This window comes from Phoenix dactylifera, chromosome 6 (assembly GCF_009389715.1).
Source record: "Phoenix dactylifera cultivar Barhee BC4 chromosome 6, palm_55x_up_171113_PBpolish2nd_filt_p, whole genome shotgun sequence".
Taxonomy (NCBI): domain Eukaryota; kingdom Viridiplantae; phylum Streptophyta; class Magnoliopsida; order Arecales; family Arecaceae; genus Phoenix; species Phoenix dactylifera.
This window is the reverse complement of record NC_052397.1, coordinates 14,436,541-14,459,541: the sequence shown is the minus strand read 5'-3', so window position 1 is coordinate 14,459,541 and position 23,001 is coordinate 14,436,541. Positions and strand designations below refer to the sequence as shown.

Below are 23,001 nucleotides of genomic sequence, written 5' to 3'. Positions count from 1 at the left end.
TTATACTCTATATCGTATGACTGTGCGCACAACTAATCACAACTGCTCGTTGCTGTGGTCTCCATTGATCAAGTTCTTATCTTGGTGCACCGCTGTAAATCGAGCAGCTGCGATTATCTGTATGCACGGCCATGTGGTGAGCATGGGTTCACACATTAATGCAGCAATGCTCGATCCGTCAAAAGGGAGAACCTGTCAACATGCAAAGCGACATGGAAATTGACTCTGTGTTCGTCTTGAGAATTCAAATTTTGTGGTCAGTCAAATGAACTACATGGAAAAAACCATGGGTCTTGCACATCGTGTGATCAGAACAAGCAGACGCGCAGCTTCATGGACTGTTAAATGAAGAAAGAGAAGAACAGAGGATAGATCTAAGGAGAAACACACTCTGTCAGGAGGATATCATAGTTGTTCATTTGCAACCTTATTCCTCTTCTTTTCTTCTCTTCGATGATAGCAGCTTTGACATGGAGGAGGAGGAAGCGAGTCTGTCGTGTCATTTTCTCCTCATCCTCTCCTTAATTCTTATTACAGGTATCAATCAGACATGCACCTTCTTCTCCTCCTCCTCCCTCTTGATTCCTTGGCTTTGGTTTCTTCAGTATACAAATTTCTGCTGTCACTGTCACGCCCCGAACCCGAACCTAGGCCCGGGACGCGCCAGACGCCGCACACCCGCACGGCGGACCGCACGGGCGTGCAAGGCTGAATAATCAGACACTCAAGTCACAACATCAGATCACAATATCAATACTAAAAAATCTATCATTTATGATAATCAAATCAATAATTCAATTTCAAATGTCTCAAATAAAGTTGATAACATTTATTTACAAGATCAATTACTTATGACAAAATGAATCTAAATCTATCTATGTCCAGTGTCATAAGTCCTCTCCTCCCGAATCCCCCATCAATCATCTCCTGCAATTATGTCAAAAACAGGTATGAGCTACAACAGCTCAGTAGGTAACAACATGCATAAAGTCACGATAACATGTATTAAAGCATATGCAATGTAACTACAGGTCATGTGCACAAGATAAATATGATGATCCGCAAACCAATCCGATACTCAAGTAATATATATATACCATCTCAGTCTATCACATCACGCATAACATAATCCACAGATCAAACTGCATGACTACGGCCACATCACCCAGTGGCATGGTCATACCGAAGTGTCAACACTCTGCTCCTAATGGAGCCCTGCACCGCAGTTAGGGCTGGAAGTGGGCCGGGCCGGGCCGGGCCACACCCCTACCCAAGCCCGGCCCGAAATTATCTTCCGGGCTTCGGGCCGGGCCGAGGCCCGAATAATTTTACAGGAAAGTGGCCCGAGCCCGGCCCGAGCCCGGCCCAGGCCTGTTTGGGCCAGCCCGTTTGGCTTTGAATATCCATCTAATTGTATCTATCTTTGACAAAGTTTACGTTTCTTGTTTACTGAAGATTATATTTTCGCATATTCTTGTCAGATCATGGAGATTGTTGCTCAGCTGGAGGGCACTGTTTTTACTTTGGATCCATCAGAGAAGCAAGTAGGTGAGGAAGTAATCACATTGCTTCAGAAGGAAAAACAATTTAATGGTGATTCCAACGATGGCATTGAACTTGAAATTTTCCACCAAGCTGTTTTAAAGCTGGGCATTACATCCTCTAGAGCAGCTCTTACTGAGAGAAGAGCTCTCAGGAAGCTGATTGAAAGAGCCTGCGCTGAGGAAGACAATAGGAAGGAATCCATTGTGGCTTACTTATTGCATCTTATGAGAAAATATTCCAAGCTTTTCAGAAGTGTGACGCCAGATGACACCGACTCTCAACAATCTGCTCCATGTTCACCTACCATCCAAACGGGCTTCTTTGGTTGGGGCTGGCCAACCTGTACTGCTCCTTCGCTGCCCACGAGCTCAACCCCAAGAAGCCCCCCACCTTCGCCACCCACCAGCAGCAGATCGGGTTCTGCCCTCGACGACCCCGCCCCATCCAGAAGCCCGTCTGGCAGAGCGGGGAGCACTACACGCTCCAGCAATTCGAGACCAAGGCCAAGCAATTCGAGCGCGCCTACCTCAAGAAAGCCAAGAAGACTGCCGCTAGCTTCCTCTCCCCGCTCGAGATCGAGACCCTCTTCTGGAAGGCCTGCGTCGACAAGCCCTTTTCCGTCGAGTACGCCAACGACATGCCCGGCTCCGGCTTCGCCCCCCTTGGGGCTGCCCGCCGCTGGCGGGGGTTGGAGGAGGAGGAGGCCGGCAACGTCGGGGAGACCGCGTGGAACATGCGGGGGGTGTCCAGGGCCAAGGGCTCGCTGCTGCGCTTCATGAAGGAGGAGATCCACCGCTCGTCCGCGCCGCCTCTGCTGGCCTGCTCTGCAAATCCCTCGGGCTGCAAATCTAAAATCCCTAATGGCAACTCGGCTGCGATTCGGGCTGAGGCATTCGGCAATCGGGTTAAGGCATTCGTGATTCGGGCTAAGGCATTCGTGATTCGGCAGACTGGCCCGCGTCGGGCTGGAAATAGGCTCGGGCTTGGACGGGCCCGGGCCGGGCCAATGAAATACCCGAGCCCGGCCCGAAATAGAAATGGGTTGAATGATTAAGCCCGAGCCCGGCCCGAAAGGCAGAGAGCCGGGCCCATAGCCCGGCCCGCAGGCGGCCCGACCCGATGGGCTTCGGGCCGGCCCGAGCCCACTTCCAGCCCTAACCGCAGTGCTGCACCCCAGGGTGCCCAATCTCTGCTCCTCAGAGCATGCTCCGCAGAGCCAAAACACCCCATAGTGCCGGAACTAGTTCCTCATACAAGTCGACAGGGCCAACGTTTCCACCCTATTGGCGGGAATCCTAGACAATAGTCACGCGGTCTCCAAAATCACATCCACAATTTCCAACAATCAAACTTAATATAAACATAAGTTTTCAAAACCAATATCTACATAATAGATTTTCAGATGATCGATTTCCAGTCAAAAACATGCTTCTAAATAATAATGATGCCAAGGATATAAAACATATCAATATGCTGGAAATAATCATACACATATGCATAATACATGTAAATCATACTTTGAGCAAGGTTACCTACCTGGGCTCGCTTAAAAATCCCTGCCACAGATATCACGAACCCCTGATTAAACATAAATATTAATTATTTAATTAATTAAGAAACATAATTTAAACTAATTCCAATCCCCTAAACTCCTAAGTTCATAGATCCAAGAATAAGTAAACTAGATCCCAAAAATCAGAATTCTTTAGACCCAAACCAATTGTGGCCCAACACAGATTAGGCCCAAATGAACCAAACCAGATTACAGGTCCAAATCAGATCTCGGGCCCAAACCAAACCAGCCCACAAATCCAATCAGACCCAACTCAGCCCAAAAATAGGTCCCTAGCCCAACCCAAACCAGGTCTGATCAGACCAGATTAGATTAAATCTTGACGAACCAGATTACACTCAAATCAGGCTAACCCCAATTTCTGACTCAGATCCAAACCATAACCCAAACCTATTCACTCAAATTCAGATCAAACCCAATACAAGGATTAGGTGGAACCGGTTCATAATCTAAACCGGTTCATGGTCTGATCCCCACTTGAGGCACGAAAATCAAAGCAAGGACAAGCACCCAGCCGGAAGAAGAAGAAGAAGAAGAAGAAGAAAAAGAAGGAGAAGAGGAAGAAGAAGGAGAAGAAGAAGAAGAAAGGAAGAAGGGGGGGGGGTGGCTGGTGGCTCCGATCGGCCCTCGGCGGCGGCGCTCGGCCAGCCGCCGCCGGCCACTCTGCTGTCACAGGCGGCGGAAAGAGACGAAGAGAAGAAGGAGAAGGAGAGGAAGAAAGGGAGGAAGAAAGGAAGGAAAAGAGAGGGAGACCGGGGCTGGAAGCCCGGCCCCCGTTCACCCACCTCCGGCCGAACTCGTTTCGGCCGGATTGACCTCGGCCGGCCACTGTCGGCCGGCCGAATCCCACACAAAAAAAATTTTCCCAAAAACAGGGAAATAAAGCCGGTTGACATCCCTCTTTCTTTTCCCTTTTAAATCCATAAAAAAAAAAAATAGATGGTTGTCTTCCTCACCTCCGGTCGTCGACGATGGATCCCCGGCGGCGTTGGCGGCTCCGGCGGCGACTACGGCTCCGGCGATTGTCTCAAGAAGAGGGGAAAAAGAAGAGGAAGGGATGGGGCTCTCAGAGGAGAAAGAAAGGGAGAGAGAGAGAGAGAGAGAGGGAGAGGGAAGAGGGGAAGAGGGGGGGGGCTTGCGGAGATCACGCTGGCCGTTCGGCCGGCGTGTTCATCGTGGGAAGACCACGATGAACAGACTGAAGTCGGCATTCATTGCCGACTTCAGTTCATTGGGCCCAAGAATGGGCCCAATTTCAGGTCCTTACACTCTAACCAACTAAAAAAAAATTTCGTCCTCGAAATTAAAAACATACCTCAATCCGAGAACAAGGCTGGATACTTCTCTCTCATCTCCTCCTCCAGCTCCCAGGTGGCTTCTCTCTCACTATGATTGCTCCACTGGACCTTGACATATGGGATAGTGCGTCTTCTCAAGACTTGGTCCTTCCTATCCACTATACGGACAGGCTGCTCCACATATGTAAGATCGGCGCGAAGCTGCAAAGGTGCCACATCAATCACATGATTTGGATCAGCAATATACTTCCTCAGCATGGAGACATGAAATACAGAATGAACTCCCGATAGAGCAGGTGGAAGTGCCAGTCTATAAGCAACAGATCCAACTCTCTCGAGAATCTCGAAGGGTCCCACATATCTCGGACTGAGCTTGCCTCGAACTCCAAACCGCATGATCCCTTTAGAAGGGGATACTCTGAGGAACACATGATCTCCGACCTGAAATTTCAATTCCCGCCTCCTGATATCTGCATAGCTTTTCTGTCTGCTCTGAGCTGCTCGGAGTCGTTCTCTGATCAACTGAATCTTTTCCACTGTCTGCTGCACCATCTCTGGACCCAAGATCTTCCTCTCCCCCACATCATCCCAACAGATAGGCGATCTGCACTTCTTACCATATAGAGCCTCATAAGGAGCCATCTGTATCCTTGCCTGGTAGCTATTATTATAAGCAAACTCTACCAGTGACAAGTGATGATCCCAAGAGCCCCTCATATCAATAGAGCAGGCTCTCAGCATATCCTCTAGAATCTGGATGGTCCTCTCAGACTGTCCATCTGTCTGTGGATGAAAGGCTGTACTGAAGCTAAGGGTGGTCCCCAAAGCTCTGTGCAAGCTGCCCCAGAAATGTGCCACAAACCGGAAATCTCTGTCTGATACAATGGATACTGGAACTCCGTGCAGCCGTACTATCTGCTCGATATATAATTCTGCCAGCTTCTCCAGTGTCATCCCAGTCTTGATTGCCAGAAAATGAGCTGTTTTGGTCAGTCTGTCTACGATCACCCAGACTGAATCATGACCTCTAAGGGTACGAGGTAGCCCTGATACGAAATCCATAGTGATATGCTCCCATTTCCACTCTGGAATCGGCAGAGGCTGTAGCATACCTGCTGGTCTCTGATGCTCAATCTTAACTTGCTGACAAGTTAAGCATTGAGATACATGCTGGGCAATCTCCCTCTTCATGTTATTCCACCAAAACACCGCTTTCAGATCCTTGTACATCTTGGTACTGCCTGGGTGCACTGTATATCCCGTACTGTGAGCTTCATCCATGATTTCCTTCTTCAGACCAGGATTATCTGGAACACAGACTCTGTTAATAAACCTCAAAGAGCCATCTTCATGTATACGGAAATCTGACTGTGTACCAGACTCGATATCCCTCCTGATCTTCTGGAGTCGAGGGTCATCAACTTGCGCTGCCTTAATTCTATCAATAAGTGTAGGCTGGACTCGCAAGTTTGCCAATTTCATAGTAGCCTCATGTAGATACACCTCTATCTCTGCTCTCCTCAGATCTTCCAGAATATCCTTCTGAGTAGTAATCAAGGCTGCAATATTCCCTGAAGATTTCCGGCTAAGTGCATCTGCTACTACATTTGCCTTTCCAGGGTGATAGTGGATAGTCAGATCATAATCTTTTAACAACTCCAGCCACCTCCTCTGTCTCATGTTCAGCTCTTTTTGAGTAAAGAGATATTTCAGGCTTTTATGATCAGTATATACCTGACATGTCTCTCCATACAAATAGTGCCTCCATATTTTCAGAGTAAATACAACTGCTGCAAGCTCGAGATCATGTGTGGGATAGTTTTCTTCATAAGGCTTGAGCTGTCTAGAGGCGTAGGCAATAACTTTTCCATTCTGCATCAGCACACAGCCCAAACCCTTCTTGGAGGCATCACTGTAAATAGTATAATCAACACCCGTGACTGACAGAGTCAAAATAGGTGCTGACACTAGCCGGCGCTTCAATTCCTCGAAGCTCTTCTCACACTGATCCGACCACTCGAATTTCACTCCTTTGCGAGTGAGTCGAGTCAAGGGCCCAGCAATACTAGAGAAGCCTTCTACAAATCTTCTGTAATAGCCGGCTAATCCAAGGAAACTGCGGATCTCTGATACATTTGTCGGTCTGCTCCAGTCAACTACAGCTTCGATCTTCTTCGGGTCAACCATAATTCCTTCTTTAGATACCACATGCCCCAAGAACATCACCTGATCCAGCCAGAACTGACATTTCTTCAGTTTCCCATACAATTGATTCTGTCTCAAAATTTCCAAAACAATTTTCAAGTGTTGCTCATGCTCAGTATGACTCTTGGAATAGATTAAGATGTCATCAATAAACACAATTACAAATTTGTCTAAGAAAGGTTTAAATACCCTGTTCATCAGATCCATAAATGCAGCTGGAGCATTTGTCAACCCGAAAGGCATCACCAGATACTCATAATGGCCATATCTGGTGCGTAAGGCAGTCTTGGCTATATCAGACTCCTTTATCCTCAACTGATGATATCCAGATCGCAGATCAATCTTTGAAAACACCTGGGCACCCTGAAGCTGATCAAACAAGTCATCAATCCGGGGGAGGAGGTACCTGTTCTTGATAGTCACTTTGTTAATTTTCCGGAAATCAATGCATAGCCTCATACTGCCGTCCTTCTTCCTCACAAATAACACTGGTGCACCCCAAGGAGAGACACTGGGTCGAATGAAACCCAGATCCAATAGCTCCTGCAACTGTTCCTTCAGTTCTTTTAGTTCAGCAGGGGCCATTCTGTAAGGAGGTCTAGATATGGGTGCCGTACCAGGGTTTAGATCAATGGCAAATTCCACCTCTCTAACTGGTGGTAAACGAGGAAGCTCATCAGGGAAAACATCAGGGTATTCCCTGACCACGGGTATGTCTTCAATTTTCTGTTCCGACTGCTCAGAATCCATGACAGCTGCCATATACACAGAGCACCCCTTTCTGAGAGACCGAATACCCTGTAAGGCTGCCACTATCTGAGGGGAGACACACCCTCCATCACCCACAAAATAAAACTCTTCAATGTCAGGGATTCGGAAAGTCACCCGCTTCGAGAAGCAGTCAATGGTAGCGTGATATATAGCTAACCAATCCATACCCAGAATTAAATCAAATTCATGTAAGTCCATGACAATAAGGTCAGCTTCCAAGTCTCTACCCTCTACAATTACTGGGCAAGACTTGCATATCAGTGAGGTGATCATCTTACCCCCAGCTGGGGTACTAACACATAATTCCCTCTCCAAGGGTGAGCAAAATATATCATGCTTATGCACATATGTAGATGAAATAAAAGAGTGTGTGGCCCCTGAGTCGAATAGTGCATATGCATAAGTAGAACGTACTAATAAGGTACCTGTCACTGCCGTGTTGGATGCCTGAGCATCCTGCTGTGTCAGTGCATATACCCGTCCCTGGGTGCGAGACCCTCCTCCTGTCTGCTGTCTGGGAGCGGCTGGCTGAGAAATCTGTGCTGGATCAGGGGGAATCTGTCGTTGAGGAGCCCTAGCGCTCGGTGGCCTCTGCACAGATCCGGCCCGGGGACAACTAGAAATCCTGTGGCCCGGCTGACCACACCCATAATAGACAATAGTCCTAGACTGGGTCTGAGGACACTGAGCCATCTTGTGGCCCTGTTGGCCACATCTGTAACATGCTCCAACCCTGGGCCGTCTCCGGGGACAATCAATGGCCTTGTGTCCAATCTGACTGCAAAAATAACAGGCTCCTGATATCACCTGGTGCTCTGGTGCAGTCCTCCCAGGTGGAGCTCGCTGTCCTGCTCCGTGACGGATCTGCACGGGTCGGCGTACATGCCGCTCACTATCCGAATCAGAATCTCTGGCCCTCTTCAGCCTCCCTTTATGTGCTTCCTGCGTCTCTTTCCAGATAATCTCCATATTCTTCGCTCTGTCTACAAGATCATCATAGTCGGTCCAATGGACAGCAGCCAAGCCTCGACGCAGGTGGGGTCTCAATCCCTCCTCAAATCTACTCATCCTGGCTACAGGGTCCTGGACGAGGGAGGGTGCAAAACGAGACAGTCTATCGAACTCTGCCTCGTAATCCTCAACTGACATACTCCCCTGAGAGAGACTCAGGAACTCTCTCTCCAACTCTCTGACACGGCTGGACGGAAAATATTTGGAATAAAAAGCCGTCCGAAATCCAGCCCAAGTCACAGTCCTGATATCCTGTATCATGGTCCGCTCCACTGACTCCCACCAGTGGTGTGCCCGGTCCTGGAGCATATAAGTAGCATATCTGACTCTCTCCTCCTCGGTGCATCCCATGGCCCTGAAGGCCTTCTCCATCTCGTCAAGCCAGTGTTCGGCCTCCTGGGATCTGTGGTTCCCTTGAAGGCCGGAGGAGCCAACTTCCGAAATTCTGCAATGCTCCTCTCCTGATCCGACGAGCTAGCAGAGGGATGCTGTGGCTGTGGGTCCCTCTGCTGTCTGACCAGCCCAATCACCTCCCTGACCAGTTCCAATACTGGGGTCGATCCTCCCGCCTGATCCTGCTCTGGTCGGTCTAAAACTGTCGGAGCAATCTCCTCTTCCTGAACTCGCTCAGCTGGGCGAGGAGTCGCCGGATCATCTCCCATCGTCTCAATCAGACGACGAGGTGGTACACGAGCACGGCAGGGCGGCATCCTGATACAGACATAATACCACAAGTTAGGGTTAAGTCAAAAATCATCCTATGAGTTTACTACCCCACTCTCATTTCCTCACATGTGTCCCTATGCTCCTAGGGTTTTCATTAGTTATTGTTCTTTTGTTCTGATGTCCCTAGTTATCGTTAACCTAAGCTCTGATACCACTAAATCTGTCACGCCCCGAACCCAAACCTAGGCTCGGGACGCGCCAGACGCTGCACACCCGCACGGCAGACCGCACGGGCGTGCAAGGCTGAATAATCAGACACTCAAGTCACAACATCAGATCACAATATCAATACTAAAAAATCTATCATTTATGATAATCAAATCAATAATTCAATTTCAAATGTCTCAAATAAAGTTGATAACATTTATTTACAAGATCAATTACTTATGACAAAATGAATCTAAATCTATCTATGTCCAGTGTCATAAGTCCTCTCCTCCCGAATCCCCCATCAATCATCTCCTGCAATTATGTCAAAAACAGGTATGAGCTACAACAGCTCAGTAGGTAACAACATGCATAAAGTCACGATAACATGTATTAAAGCATATGCAATGTAACTACAGGTCATGTGCATAAGATAAATATAATGATCCGCAAACCAATCCGATACTTAAGTAATATATATATACCATCTCAGTCTATCACATCACGCATAACATAATCCACAGATCAAACCGCATGACTACGGCCACATCACCCAGTGGCATGGTCACACCGAAGTGTCAACACTCTGCTCCTAATGGAGCCCTGCACCGCAGTGCTGCACCCCAGGGTGCCCAATCTCTGCTCCTCAGAGCATGCTCCGCAGAGCCAAAACACCCCATAGTGCCGGAACTAGTTCCTCATACAAGTCGACAGGGCCAACGTTTCCACCCCATTGGCGGGAATCCTAGACAATAGTCACGCGATCTCCAAAATCACATCCACAATTTCCAACAATCAAACTTAATATAAACATAAGTTTTCAAAACCAATATCTACATAATAGATTTTCAGATGATCGATTTCCAGTCAATAACATGCTTCTAAATAATAATGATGCCAAGGATATAAAACATATCAATATGCTGGAAATAATCATACACATATGCATAATACATGTAAATCATACTTTGAGCAAGGTTACCTACCTGGGCTCGCTTAAAAATCCCTGCCACAGATATCACGAACCCCTGATTAAACATAAATATTAATTATTTAATTAATTAAGAAACATAATTTAAACTAATTCCAATCCCCTAAACTCCTAAGTTCATAGATCCAAGAATAAGTAAACTAGATCCCAAAAATCAGAATTCTTTAGACCCAAACCAATTGTGGCCCAACACAGATTAGGCCCAAATGAACCAAACCAGATTACAGGTCCAAATCAGATCTCGGGCCCAAACCAAACCAGCCCACAAATCCAATCAGACCCAACTCAGCCCAAAAACAGGTCCCTAGCCCAACCCAAACCAGGTCTGACCAGACCAGATTAGATTAAATCTTGACGAACCAGATTACACTCAAATCAGGCTAACCCCAATTTCTGACTCAGATCCAAACCATAACCCAAACCTATTCACTCAAATTCAGATCAAACCCAATACGAGGATTAGGTGGAACCGGTTCATAATCTAAACCGGTTCATGGTCTGATCCCCACTTAAGGCACGGAAATCAAAGCAAGGACAAGCACCCAGCCAGAAGAAGAAGAAGAAGAAAAAGAAGGAGAAGAGGAAGAAGAAGGAGAAGAAGAAGAAGAAAGGAAGAAGGGGGGGGGGGGGGGTGGCTGGTGGCTCCGGTCGGCCCTCGGCGGCCGACCGTGGCCCTCGGCGGCGGCGCTCGGCCAGCCGCCGCCGGCCACTCTGCTGTCACAGGCGGCGGAAAGAGACGAAGAGAAGAAGGAGAAGGAGAGGAAGAAAGGGAGGAAGAAAGGAAGGAAAAGAGAGGGAGACCGGGGCTGGAAGCCCGGCCCCCGTTCACCCACCTCCGGCCGAACTCGTTTCGGCCGGATTGACCTCGGCCGGCCACCGTCGGCCGGCCGAATCCCACACAAAAATTTTTTTCCCAAAAACAGGGAAATAAAGCCGGTTGACATCCCTCTTTCTTTTCCCTTTTAAATCCATAAAAAAAAAAAAAAAGATGGTTGTCTTCCTCACCTCCGGTCGTCGACGATGGATCCCCGGCGGCGTTGGCGGCTCCGGCGGCGACTACGGCTCCGGCGATCGTCTCAAGAAGAGGGGAAAAAGAAGAGGAAGGGATGGGGCTCTCAGAGGAGAAAGAAAGGGAGAGAGAGAGAGAGAGAGAGAGGGAGAGGGAAAAGGGGGGGGGGGGGGGGGCTTGCGGAGATCACGCTGGCCGTTCGGCCGGCGTGTTCATCGTGGGAAGTCCTGCTTATTGTTTGCGAGAGCTTACTTGTTAGATCTGCTGCAGGTCAGGCGATAACTGCCAAAGACTCTCCACAGAACGACAAGGAAGTCCTGCTTCAGCTCAAGCACTTCCTCCAAAACAACAACCTCATATACAGAGGTAGCTATGCTCAATGGAATGAGTCCGAAACCTCCCCCTGTAACTGGCTCGGCATTGGCTGCACCGGCGAGGGGCGTGTCACCCATGTTGACCTATCCGCCTCCAACATCTCCGGCGCCATCTTCCCCAGCTTCTCCCTCCTCACCGAGCTCGCGTACCTTGACCTCTCAGCCAACACCATCGGCGGCCGCATCCCGAGCGACCTCAACAGTTGCGTCAACCTCCGGTACCTCAATCTCTCCCACAACCTCCTCGATGGAGAATTGAACCTGACCGGACTGAACAAATTGGAGACGCTCGACCTTCGCATCAATCGGTTCTTCGGAGAAATCCAGTCCAACTTCCCGGCGATATGCCAGAGCCTGGTCACCCTCAACATTTCAACAAACAACTTGACCGGAGAGATCACCGGCCGCATCGATCAGTGCCCCAAGCTCCAGTACCTCGACCTGAGCTCGAACCAGTTCTATGGAGAAATCTGGAATGGGTTCTCCAAGCTCAGGGAATTCGTGGTATCCGAGAACAATTTCACCGGCGAATTCTCTGCAGAGAGCTTCCGATCGGACTGCGGGCTCGAAATCTTGGACCTTTCAGCGAATAGTTTCGATGGAGTCTTCCCCGATTCGATCGCCAACTGCTCGAAGCTAAACCATGTGAGCCTCTGGGGGAATTCCTTCACCGGCAGGGTGCCCTCCGGCATCGGATCACTCTCACAGCTCGAAACACTCGTACTAGGCAAAAACAGTTTTGATCGAGACATCCCCCGCGAGCTGCTGAATTGCTCCAAATTGGTGTTCCTTGATGTCAGCAAGAACTATTTTGGCGGTGAAATCCAACAAATATTCGGGAATTTCACAACATTGAGAAACCTAGTCCTGCATACTAATCAGTACACCAGCGGCATGGAGTCCTCCGGCATCCTCAAGCTTCCGCACCTTGCAGGATTAGACCTCAGCTACAACAACTTCACCGGAAATCTCCCAGTCCAGATCAACTACATGCCAAGCCTCAAATACTAGATTCTTGCCTACAATAACTTCAATGGAAGCATCCCGCCGGAATACGGCAACATTACCGGACTCCAAGCACTCGATCTTTCCTTCAATGAACTCGCCGGCTCGATCCCTCCCACGATCGGGAATTTAAAGTCCCTCCTCTGGCTCATGCTAGCCAATAATAGTCTCACAGGTGAAATTCCGCGGGAGATCGGGAACTGCAGCAGCTTGCTGTGGCTGAACCTCGCCAACAACCGTCTCACGGGGAAAATTCCGCCGGAGATATCGGCAATTGGGAGCGATCCAGTCCCGACATTCGAGACCAACCGCCGCGACAGCCTCATCGCCGGCTCCGGCGAGTGCCTGGCCATGAAGCGGTGGATTCCGGCTTCCTACCCGCCCTTCAGCTTCGCCTACGTCCTGATGACGACAAAGAACTGCCAGTTTATTTGGGATCAGCTTCTCAAGGGGCATGGGATTTTCCCGATGTGCCTGAATCCCACCTCGCCCTTCCGGACGCTGACGATCTCCGGCTACCTCCAGCTCTCCGGCAACCAGCTTTCCGGCGAGGTCCCGCCGGAGATCGGCCGGATGAGGAATCTTAGTTTAGTCCATCTCAACATCAATCGGCTCTCCGGCCGTCTCCCGCCGGAGATCGCAAGGATCCAGCTCGTCGTCCTCAACGTCTCCAACAACAGCTTCTCCGGCCCCATCCCACCGGAGCTCGGCGGGATCCAGTGCCTACAGAACCTGGATCTCTCGTGCAACAACTTCTCCGGCGAGTTTCCAGAGAGCCTCAACGGCCTCACCGACTTGAAAAAGTTTAACGTCTCCTTCAACCCCCTCCTCTCCGGCGTCATCCCAGTAACGGGCCAGATCGCCACCTTTGACAACGACTCCTTCCTGGGCGACCCACTCATCTCCTTCCCCAACGCCCGCGCCAATCCCTCGCCGAGGACCGGCGGCCGGAGCCAGAAAGATTCTCCGAGGAGGGGGGCATTCTACGTCTTCCTCGCCCTCACCGTCTCCTTTTTCTTGGGATTGTTAGGTGGATTTTTAGTTACTTTTTTCTTTAAAAAAATGATTAAAATTATCCATCCGGTTAAACCCCTGCCCCCAAATACTCGCCTCCCTCTCTCTCTCTCTCTCTCTCTCTCTCTCTCTCTCATGCATTCAACATCCCTAACCCCAAATCTGTGATCCCCTTATCTGCTGACACAAATCGATGCAAGTCCTGCCCCCTCAAGGGACTTCTTATCTAGATATGTTTGTTTGTGGATCTTGCTAATATTCTTTGGGATCAATATGTCTGTGTGTAGGGTGTATTAGCATTGAAATCCTATGTTGGTAACTTGGTTTACGATATTGTATTCAAAATATTTGCACAATTTTCATGATAGCGTGTGATACAAGTTTGCCATTCAAAGGGTTTTACTTTACTAAAGTCTCCTGTTCATGATTTTTTTCCCTCCCAACATTCTTAAACCAAATCACATTATTTTTGTCTTGTTGCTCCAAATCCCATTGACATGGTTTTCATTCAGGGTAGGCTCCCAACCAGGAACTGGGTTTTCTTGGTTACTACATCACAAATGATTCAAATAGTATCCGCTAAAAATTATCAGTTGACATTATAATAGAAACCAGTCAGTAGATATATTCAACATAAACTGTCCGGTATGATTAGAGGTACATGTTGATGCTTCCCAAATTCAGTAGGTGCACTATTACCGTCCAAATTTATTGTGGCCGAGGGATGGCATATCTTCAAAGAGTCAGTTAGTGCTGCAAAGTTGGGAGGGCCCAGATTGGTTCTAGGAATGGATTATATTCATCTTGAAGGTGATACGGCCACGGTGATCGTTTGAATTCAGGAAAGTATTGACATGCACAACCGTCTTGATAGGCAACCGCTAATATGGGATGTGTGTGGACTCGTAGCTTTTCAGGCCACTTATGTCTATTGTGAGGCAAATAATGCTGCTGACTGGATTGCTTTCTTTACTGTGCATCATTCAGAAAAGTTTCGCTGGGAGAGTTTTGGGTCTGCTCCCTCCCTAACTCCTTTTTGACTTTTATAGGTATATTCATATGCGTATGGTGTAAGTTACTACTGTATCAAAAATATATATAAAAAAAAGGTAGATCTAAAATATCCTTAACTACCCTATAAGGGAAGGATAACCAAAAGAATAGTTTGAGAATCAGAACAAAATAGGCTGCAGACTCAGTTAAACATATACCTACCAGTACAAGCTGGCAGAGAACAATTTATTTAGCACAGAAGCTTAAATGTGCAAATGTTACATGGAAATTGGGAGCTCCACCTTAGGCTGAACCACCTTATATCTACTATAAGAAGTTTGAACCATTGAAAGGTGACCTGCTACTACTATATGCATTCATAGATACGCACATTTACATACATATACAAGTACCTATCTACATATGTACCTACGTACGTACATACATACATAAATAAAGAAGGTATGTATGAGAATATAGGTTCACATCAAAAGATCAATGCAATCTTTACTACCAGAGTGCAAAGAAGAAGATTTTAGAAGGTAACGCTGAGGAGGTTGAAATACATGTGTTCCTCTCATGCTTGAGCGGATACTTGTGTTTCACAATGCCTGCTTTTCAATTCAGTGTTCCTCTCATATGCTTGGCCGATGCAAAGGCCAATGGAATAATCATAATCATCCAAACAAGGATATCATTTTGTTTGAAATATGGCCTGATTTTCAGTGACAATTATGACAAAAAGAATCCCTTAGATTGCTCATCATTATAATGATAATGGTTGGTAAGGTATATATTGATGAGTAATAAGATAATTGTTTTTTTTTCTTTTTTATCCATAATAATTTCTATTTCACTGCTTGATCTGAATTCTTCTTATGGATGAAATATGGTCTTTCTCTTATGATACTAACTATTTGTTAGACGATATGTCCACCCCTAAATATTTTTCTCTTTGAAACTTGGTGAATTACGGATTGTATTTTGAGATCCCATTATGTATCCAAGACAAGTGCTATTAAGACCATCAGTTTAGTCCTATGAAGTTCACTTAGTTGATATATTTCAAGCCTCTTTAGTGTTCTTTCATCTACCATGACTTTGACCAATAAGCCATCCTCATCTAGCCATCTGTTTGCCATAATGCGAGTGGGATCATGCTTTCTGGTAATGGTCACGTGGAAGGTGTGGGCTCACTCTCATGTTATTTTCTTTTGTTTTTCCTTACATTGTTATAATTGAAACATAGCCTCGAAGAATTGAAATTTGTTTAACTTCCCCTCACTTTCTATGCAACCAAGCACAGCTTAAATTATTGAATATTTCACTTGCAGTTGCATGTTTTCTTTCCTTTTGGAATGTTTTATAACCTGTATATTGTTCAATTGCTTGTGTTAGTGGGCAGTGCTCTCTCATTTTGGAAGTATGCCAATTTGCATATCTAACCTAGATTCCGATTTTAAGCAATTCACTATCCCTTCTAAGCATTGCTTGGTTCTATGAGCATTGTTTCTTCGATATGCTTGTGAAAAACCAACTAGAAACATGCATATATCTTATGCCTGATTGCACATTAATTGTTCTTTTTTTTTCTTCTTGGAAATACCTCCAAAACAAAGCCTTATTGGGATAAAGCGAATAGCACCATTTGAAAATATCCCAGACCAAGCCCTGCAAGCAAACCGTGATCAATTGCCTTTCCCATAGCATTCACAGAATCGACAACTTCTTCTCAGACATTCACCAAACCAAACCACCAAACCGGATAGGATCCTTTTGGTGCAATATCTGCAAGATGAATTGTGGTAATGCTTTTAATCTCAGGTGTCACTTCCAAACATCTAAAGAGGTTGTTAGTGGGCTTGAGATTCACGTCACACGAGTATTAAACTCCTGCAAGATGCAGTGATGCTCAATGACAACCAATTACTTGCATCAAATATGGCTACACATCTATAAACCATTGGAATGGCATCTCTTATTGCCTTTTTGTTTTATTTTTTTTATTTTAATGGTCTCATATGTGTACCGATCCAATATATCTTAATGTTTTCTTTTCATATTATTAATTGAAGTCAAAATGATCACCACTAATTAAAATTCCATTATTCTGATCTCTCTCACCAATAACCAATACAAAATCCAGTGAAAATCTTTCCCTCCCCTATTTTGAGTCCCAAACTTTCAAAAGGCAAGGTCCAATCTTGACCATCATACCTATCAATGAGAAATTATACCCTACATTGCATGCACCATATGACCATACACACAACTAATCACATCTGTTCGTTGCTATGGGCTCTATTCATCAAGCTCTCATCTTGGGGCACCGCTATAGTTATCTACATGAATGGCCATGCGGTAAGCATGGCTTCATGCATTAGTGCTGCAATGCTCGATCCATCAAAAAGTCAACATGCAAAGAGGCATGGAAATTGACTTTGACTTCGTCTTCAGAATCCAAATTTTGTGGTCAGTCAAATGAACTACATGGAAAAAACCATGGGTCCAACACGTGCGGCTTCATGGACCATATGGTTCATATAGACAGTCGCAACAAGAGACAACGTGTTTGACACTCTGAGCCAAGCAAAGGGAAGAGGCATAGCATGGAACACACGGAGGGCTGTTTGCTTGGGATAGGTTTGATGTCGACCGGCGCTAATTTTTCTCGACCCCCCCTACTTGGTCCCATAACATTAATAACTTTGACACCATAGGAAGAAAAGAAGGAAAAATTGTATCCCATACCGCGCACGCTATAAGACTATATATATTGTCAATCACAGCCGCTCATTCCTACAAGTCCATCAAGAGTTCATATTTGTGCATCATTATAGAAACGAGTGACTGTGATTGGAGCGTGCATGGCCACGTACGTAATATAATTTTTCAAAAGGAAGTGGTCGATGCTTTCTTTGAAGTGTTGGATGGTGCCCTTTTATTGATGCAGCTTTCAATGATGATCCCATGTTGACTGCCGCATTAAGAAATTATGACCCCACATGAGAGAAAACCTTATGTTCAATGGTCCCTACCATGATATATTCCATTGCCCACCTTTTACAAGTAAGCATTTCTAAACTAGTCTTATTATACTATAATAGCACTTTGAGATTGGAAAGTTTGGTAGAATGAGGTATATGTTATTACTGTTCTATCTCCCTATTTTAAGTTGATCGTTTGAATCGGATGGGGGGTGAGTGAGGAAATAAAAAGGGAGAAGTGGTGTGTATCATAGATACCACTATGGAATACTGATGTACAAAGCCATACTGGATCATTAGGGGGATGAAAAATTTTCAAACCAAAGATAGGCAGGATATCAGAGGATCTGAAAACTTGTAAGAAATGTATGGGTAAGGAAACTATTAAGAACTAGTTTGAAATGAACTTTCAAGGCACTCTAGTAAGTTTGTAAGCTAATAAGGAACACGTTCTTCCTTGTGCTTTCACTAATCTATAGTGAATCAATTTTCCAAGAGAAAATGCTACGAGCTTCCAATTTGTACATTAATTTTTCGAGATCAGCAACACGAGAGTACCAACTTAGCATTCAACATCTGCTTGTGTAACACACCAATTCCCATATGTCACACTAATCCTCTTATATTATGTGGCATGAGAATTTTTATTGTGTGAATAATCCTTATCTCCCCTAACTTTCTATTTAATTTACTGCCATATAATGTTAGTTCTAGAAGCTTACTCCGGCCAATATGGATGCAAGCCTGACACATTACACATATAAAGAAATTATTAGGTGGACCAGGTCCACAGTGGACTTAGGGTGAAATCACCCTAGGTGGATTCATCTCTATAGGGTGAAATTATTAATTAGATTCATTTCACCTTAGGTCCATGGTGGACCTCCTCCACCTAATAATTTCACCCCCCATATATGCTTTCTTCTCGCCTAACTTTCCTCGTCGAGACCCAACCAAAGCCCAAATGTGGACACAATCAACAAGGGCAGCCTTCCTCTAGGAACCAAAGAAAGAAGGATTTGAGTTTAAATAGACCAGTACACACTTAAAACCAAATTAAAAAAGTCCAGTCATATATGTAGTACGTACTAAGAGATCTATAATTGAAAAAAAAGAGGAAAATATTATTGATTACAGACATAACATTCTTTGTTATTATTTTCACTATACCATAGTCATGTTATGCTGACATTTCAAGAGAGACAATGATTGGTAAGTGGAGAAGAACGACCAGCATCATTTCTTCCCTAATACCTATTCTATGCTCAATTATGTGCCATATCTAGGAGGCTTCACAAAAGAATATAGAAGAAAGAGAAGAACAGAGGATAGATATAAGGAGAAGCACTATTTGTCAGGAGGATATCATAGTTGTTCATTTGCAACCTTATTCCTCTTCTTTTCTTCTCTTCGATGATATAGCGGCTTTGACATGTCGGAGGAGGAAGCGAGTCTGTCGTGTCATTTTCTCCTCATCCTCTCCTTAATTCTTATTACAGGTATCGATCAGACATGCACCTCCTTCTTCTCCTCCTCTGTCTTGATTCCTTGTGTTTGGTTTCTTCAGTATACAAATTTCTGCTGTCACCGTCGATGCTGTATTGCACTTATCTGATTCTTTGGCCACAAAAACTACAGGCTTTTCAAGTTTCTGAGGCATCAAGCTTCATGTGAAGTAGTTCTGTCAGATATTCGTGGATCGATAATGTCATCTTGATTCCCTTTTCAACAAAATTTTTATGTTATGTAGCCAATTCAGCATTAAAATTCGACCATAAAACTCCTTTTTAGGGATGTAATTTTGCTGGTAACATGGTTTACAAGCATAAGTTTCTGTAGTTCTGATCTTCCTCTGTTCACAACCTGATGCCTCTCTGCTTTCTTTCTTTTTCCTAGGTGTTTCCAAGATATAACTTTAGAGCTCCGAACATTAAAGAGTCCCAGATCTCATCCATCTCGTTTTTGCAACCTCCTCTAATCCATCTCTTTTTTAGTTCATTTTCCTCATAATTCATGCTTTAACCACAGCCTTCTCAGAGCTTCCTGGACGCAAATCCTTCTTTTCCGTACTTCAATTATCTCCAGAAGACCAAGGTTAACCCCCAAACTAGTTTTCAGGTTATCCTTCCTGAATCCTTCCTGGGTTTCGAAATGGTTTTGGTTTTGACGAACAGCATTCATCAGCCTTGTGAAATATCTAAACTTTCTGAATCCTATGTAGGCAGATATTCCTCTGCTTTGCCATCTTCCTTTTGCTAATGCAAGAATAAGCATACCACTTCAGCAGTATTCCTGCTTATTGTTTGCGAGAGCTGACTTGCTAGCTCTGCTGCAGGTCAGGCGATAACTGCCAAAGACTCTCCACAGAACGACAAGAAAGTCCTGCTTCAGCTCAAGCACTTCCTCCAAAACAACAACCTCATATACAGAGGTAGCTATGCTCAATGGAATGAGTCGGAAACCTCACCCTGTAACTGGCTCGGCATTGGCTGCAGCGCCGACGGGCGTGTCACCCATGTTGACCTATCCGCCTCCAGCATCTCCGGCGCCATCTTCCCCAGCTTCTCCCTCCTCACCGAGCTCGCGTACCTTGACCTCTCAGCCAACACCATCGGCGGCCGCATCCCGAGCGACCTCAACAATTGCGTCAACCTCCGGTACCTCAATCTCTCCCTCAACCTCCTCGATGGAGAATTGAACCTGACCGGACTGAACAAATTGGAGACGCTCGACCTTGGCATGAATCAGTTCTTCGGAGAAATCCGGTCCAACTTCCCGGCGATATGCCAGAACCTGGTCACCCTCAACATTTCAACAAACAATTTGACCGGAGAGATCACCGGCTGCTTCGACCAATGCCCCAAGCTCCAGTACCTCGACCTGAGGTTGAACCAGTTCTATGGAGAAATCTGGGATGGCTTCTCCAAGCTCAGGGAATTCGTGGCATCCGACAACAATTTCACCGGCGAATTCTTTGCAGAGAGCTTCCGATCGGACTGCGGGCTCGAAATCTTGGAACTTTCAACGAATAGTTTCGATGGAGTCTTCCCCGATTCGATCGCCAACTGCTCGAAGCTAAACCATGTGAGCCTGTGGGAGAATTCCTTCACCGGCAGGGTGCCCTCCGGCATCGGATCACTCTCGCAGCTCGAAATACTCATACTGGGCAAAAACAGTTTTGATCGAGACATCCCCAGCGAGCTGCTGAATTGCTCCAAATTGGTGTTCCTTGATGTCGGCGAGAACAATTTTGGCGGTGAAATCCAACAAATATTCGGGAATTTCACAACATTGAGAAACCTAGTCCTGCATACTAATCAGTACACCAGCGGCATGGAGTCCTCCGGCATCCTCAAGCTTCCGCACCTTGCAGGATTAGACCTCAGCTACAACAACTTCACCGGAAATCTCCCAGTCCAGATCAACTACATGCCAAGCCTCAAATACTTGATTCTTGCCTACAATAACTTCAATGGAAGCATCCCGCCAGAATACGGCAACATTACCGGACTCCAAGCACTCGATCTTTCCTTCAATGAACTCACCGGCTCGATCCCTCCCACGATCGGGAATTTGAAGTCCCTCCTCTGGCTCATGCTAGACAATAATAGTCTCACAGGAGAAATTCCGCCGGAGATCGGGAACTGCAGCAGCTTGCTGTGGCTGAACCTCACCAACAACCGTCTCACCGGGAAAATTCCGCCGGAGATATCGGGAATTGGGGGCGATCCAGTCCCGACAATCGAGACCAACCGCCGCGACAGCCTCATCGCCGGCTTCGGCGACTGCCTGGCCGTGAAGCGGTGGATTCCGGATTCCTACCCGCCCTTCAGCTTCGTCTACGTCCTGATGACGAGAAAGAACTGCCAGATTATTTGGGGACAGCTTCTCAAGGGGCATGGGCTTTTGCCGAAGTTCCTGAATTCCAACTCGCCGTTGCAGTTGCTGGCGATCTCCGGCAATCAGCTTTCAGGCGAGGTCCCGCCGGAGATCGGCCGGATGAGGAATCTCAGTTTAGTCTATCTCAACCTCAATCGGCTCTCCGGCCGTCTCCCGCCGGAGATCGCACGGCTCCCGCTTATCGTCCTCAACGTCTCCAGCAACAGCTTCTCCGGCCCGATCCCACCAGAGCTCGGCGGGATCCAATGCCTACAGAAACTGGATCTCTCGTGCAACAACTTCTCCGGCGAGTTTCCAGAGAGCCTCAACCGCCTCACCGACTTGAGCAAGTTTAACGTCTCCTTCAACCCCCTCCTCTCCGGCGTCATCCCAGTAACGGGCCAGATGGCCACCTTCGACAACGACTCCTTCCTCGGCGACCCACTCATTTCCTTCTCCGACGCCCGCGCCAACCCCTCGCCGAAGACCGACGGCCCGATCTCCGGCCACCAGAAAGATTCTCCGAGGAGGGGGGCATTCTACGTCTTCCTCTCCCTCACCGTCTCCTTTTTCTTGGGATTGTTAGGTGGATTTTTAGTTACTTTTTTTCTAAAAAAAATGATTAAAATTATCTTAAGGTTATAGTCGAATACTTAGGTTAATCGATATCCATCCGGTTAAACCCCTGCTCCCAAGCGCTCGCCCCTCTTCCTCCCTACCTCCGCAACGTTCGACCCCCACCCCCTCCCTAGGGTTTGTTTGTGTAAATTGTTTTAGCATTGAAATCCTATGTGGTGTAATATTGTTGGTAACTTGGTCTAGGATATTGTATTCAAAATATTTGCACAATTTTCATGATAGCGTGTGATACAAGTTTGCTATTCAAAGGTTTTTACTTTGCTATAGTCTCCTGTTCATGATTTTTTTCCCCTCCCAACATTCTTAAACTAAATCACATTATTTTTGTCTTGTTTCTCCAAATCCCATTGACATTGTTTTCATTCAGGGTAGGCTCCCAACCAGGAGCTGGGTTTTCTTGGTTTCTACATCACAAATGATTCAAATTGTATCCGCTAAAAATTTATCAGTTGACATTATAATAGAAACCAGTCAGTAGATATATTCAACATAAACTTTCCAGTATGATTAGAGGTACATGTTGATGCTTCTCAATTGTACTAGGTACACTATTACTGTTCAGATTTATTGCGGCTGCGGGGCGACATTTCTTCAAAGAGCCAGTCAGTGGTACAAAGTTGAGAGCTTCATGGGAGGGCATTATCTATGCCAGATTGGTTCTAGGAGCAGATTGTATCCATTTTGAAGGTGACGCGACCACGGTGATTGAATGGATTCAGAAGAGTGTTGACAAGCACAGTCGTCTTGACAAGCACCCACTAGTATGGAATGTGTGTGGGCTCGTAGCTTTCCGAGCTACTAATTTTATTAGATGGCGAATAATGCTGCTGACTG

The 23,001-nt window shown here is 46.3% G+C and overlaps 1 protein-coding gene and 1 pseudogene across 1 annotated transcript; both read left to right on the top strand.

Annotated features, from left to right (window-relative positions):
• The first annotated feature begins 300 nt into the window (after positions 1-300).
• On the top strand, positions 301-14,057 carry LOC103705317 (annotated as a pseudogene).
• Positions 14,058-18,694: 4,637 nt separating this feature from the next.
• On the top strand, positions 18,695-22,415 carry LOC103699166 (probable LRR receptor-like serine/threonine-protein kinase At1g74360). The gene is made up of 2 exons (XM_039127515.1): positions 18,695-19,148; positions 19,985-22,415. Exons 1-2 carry the CDS (start codon positions 19,082-19,084, stop codon positions 22,171-22,173), a joined length of 2,256 nt encoding a protein of 751 aa, XP_038983443.1. The 5' UTR covers positions 18,695-19,081; the 3' UTR covers positions 22,174-22,415.
• The last annotated feature ends 586 nt before the right edge of the window (positions 22,416-23,001 follow it).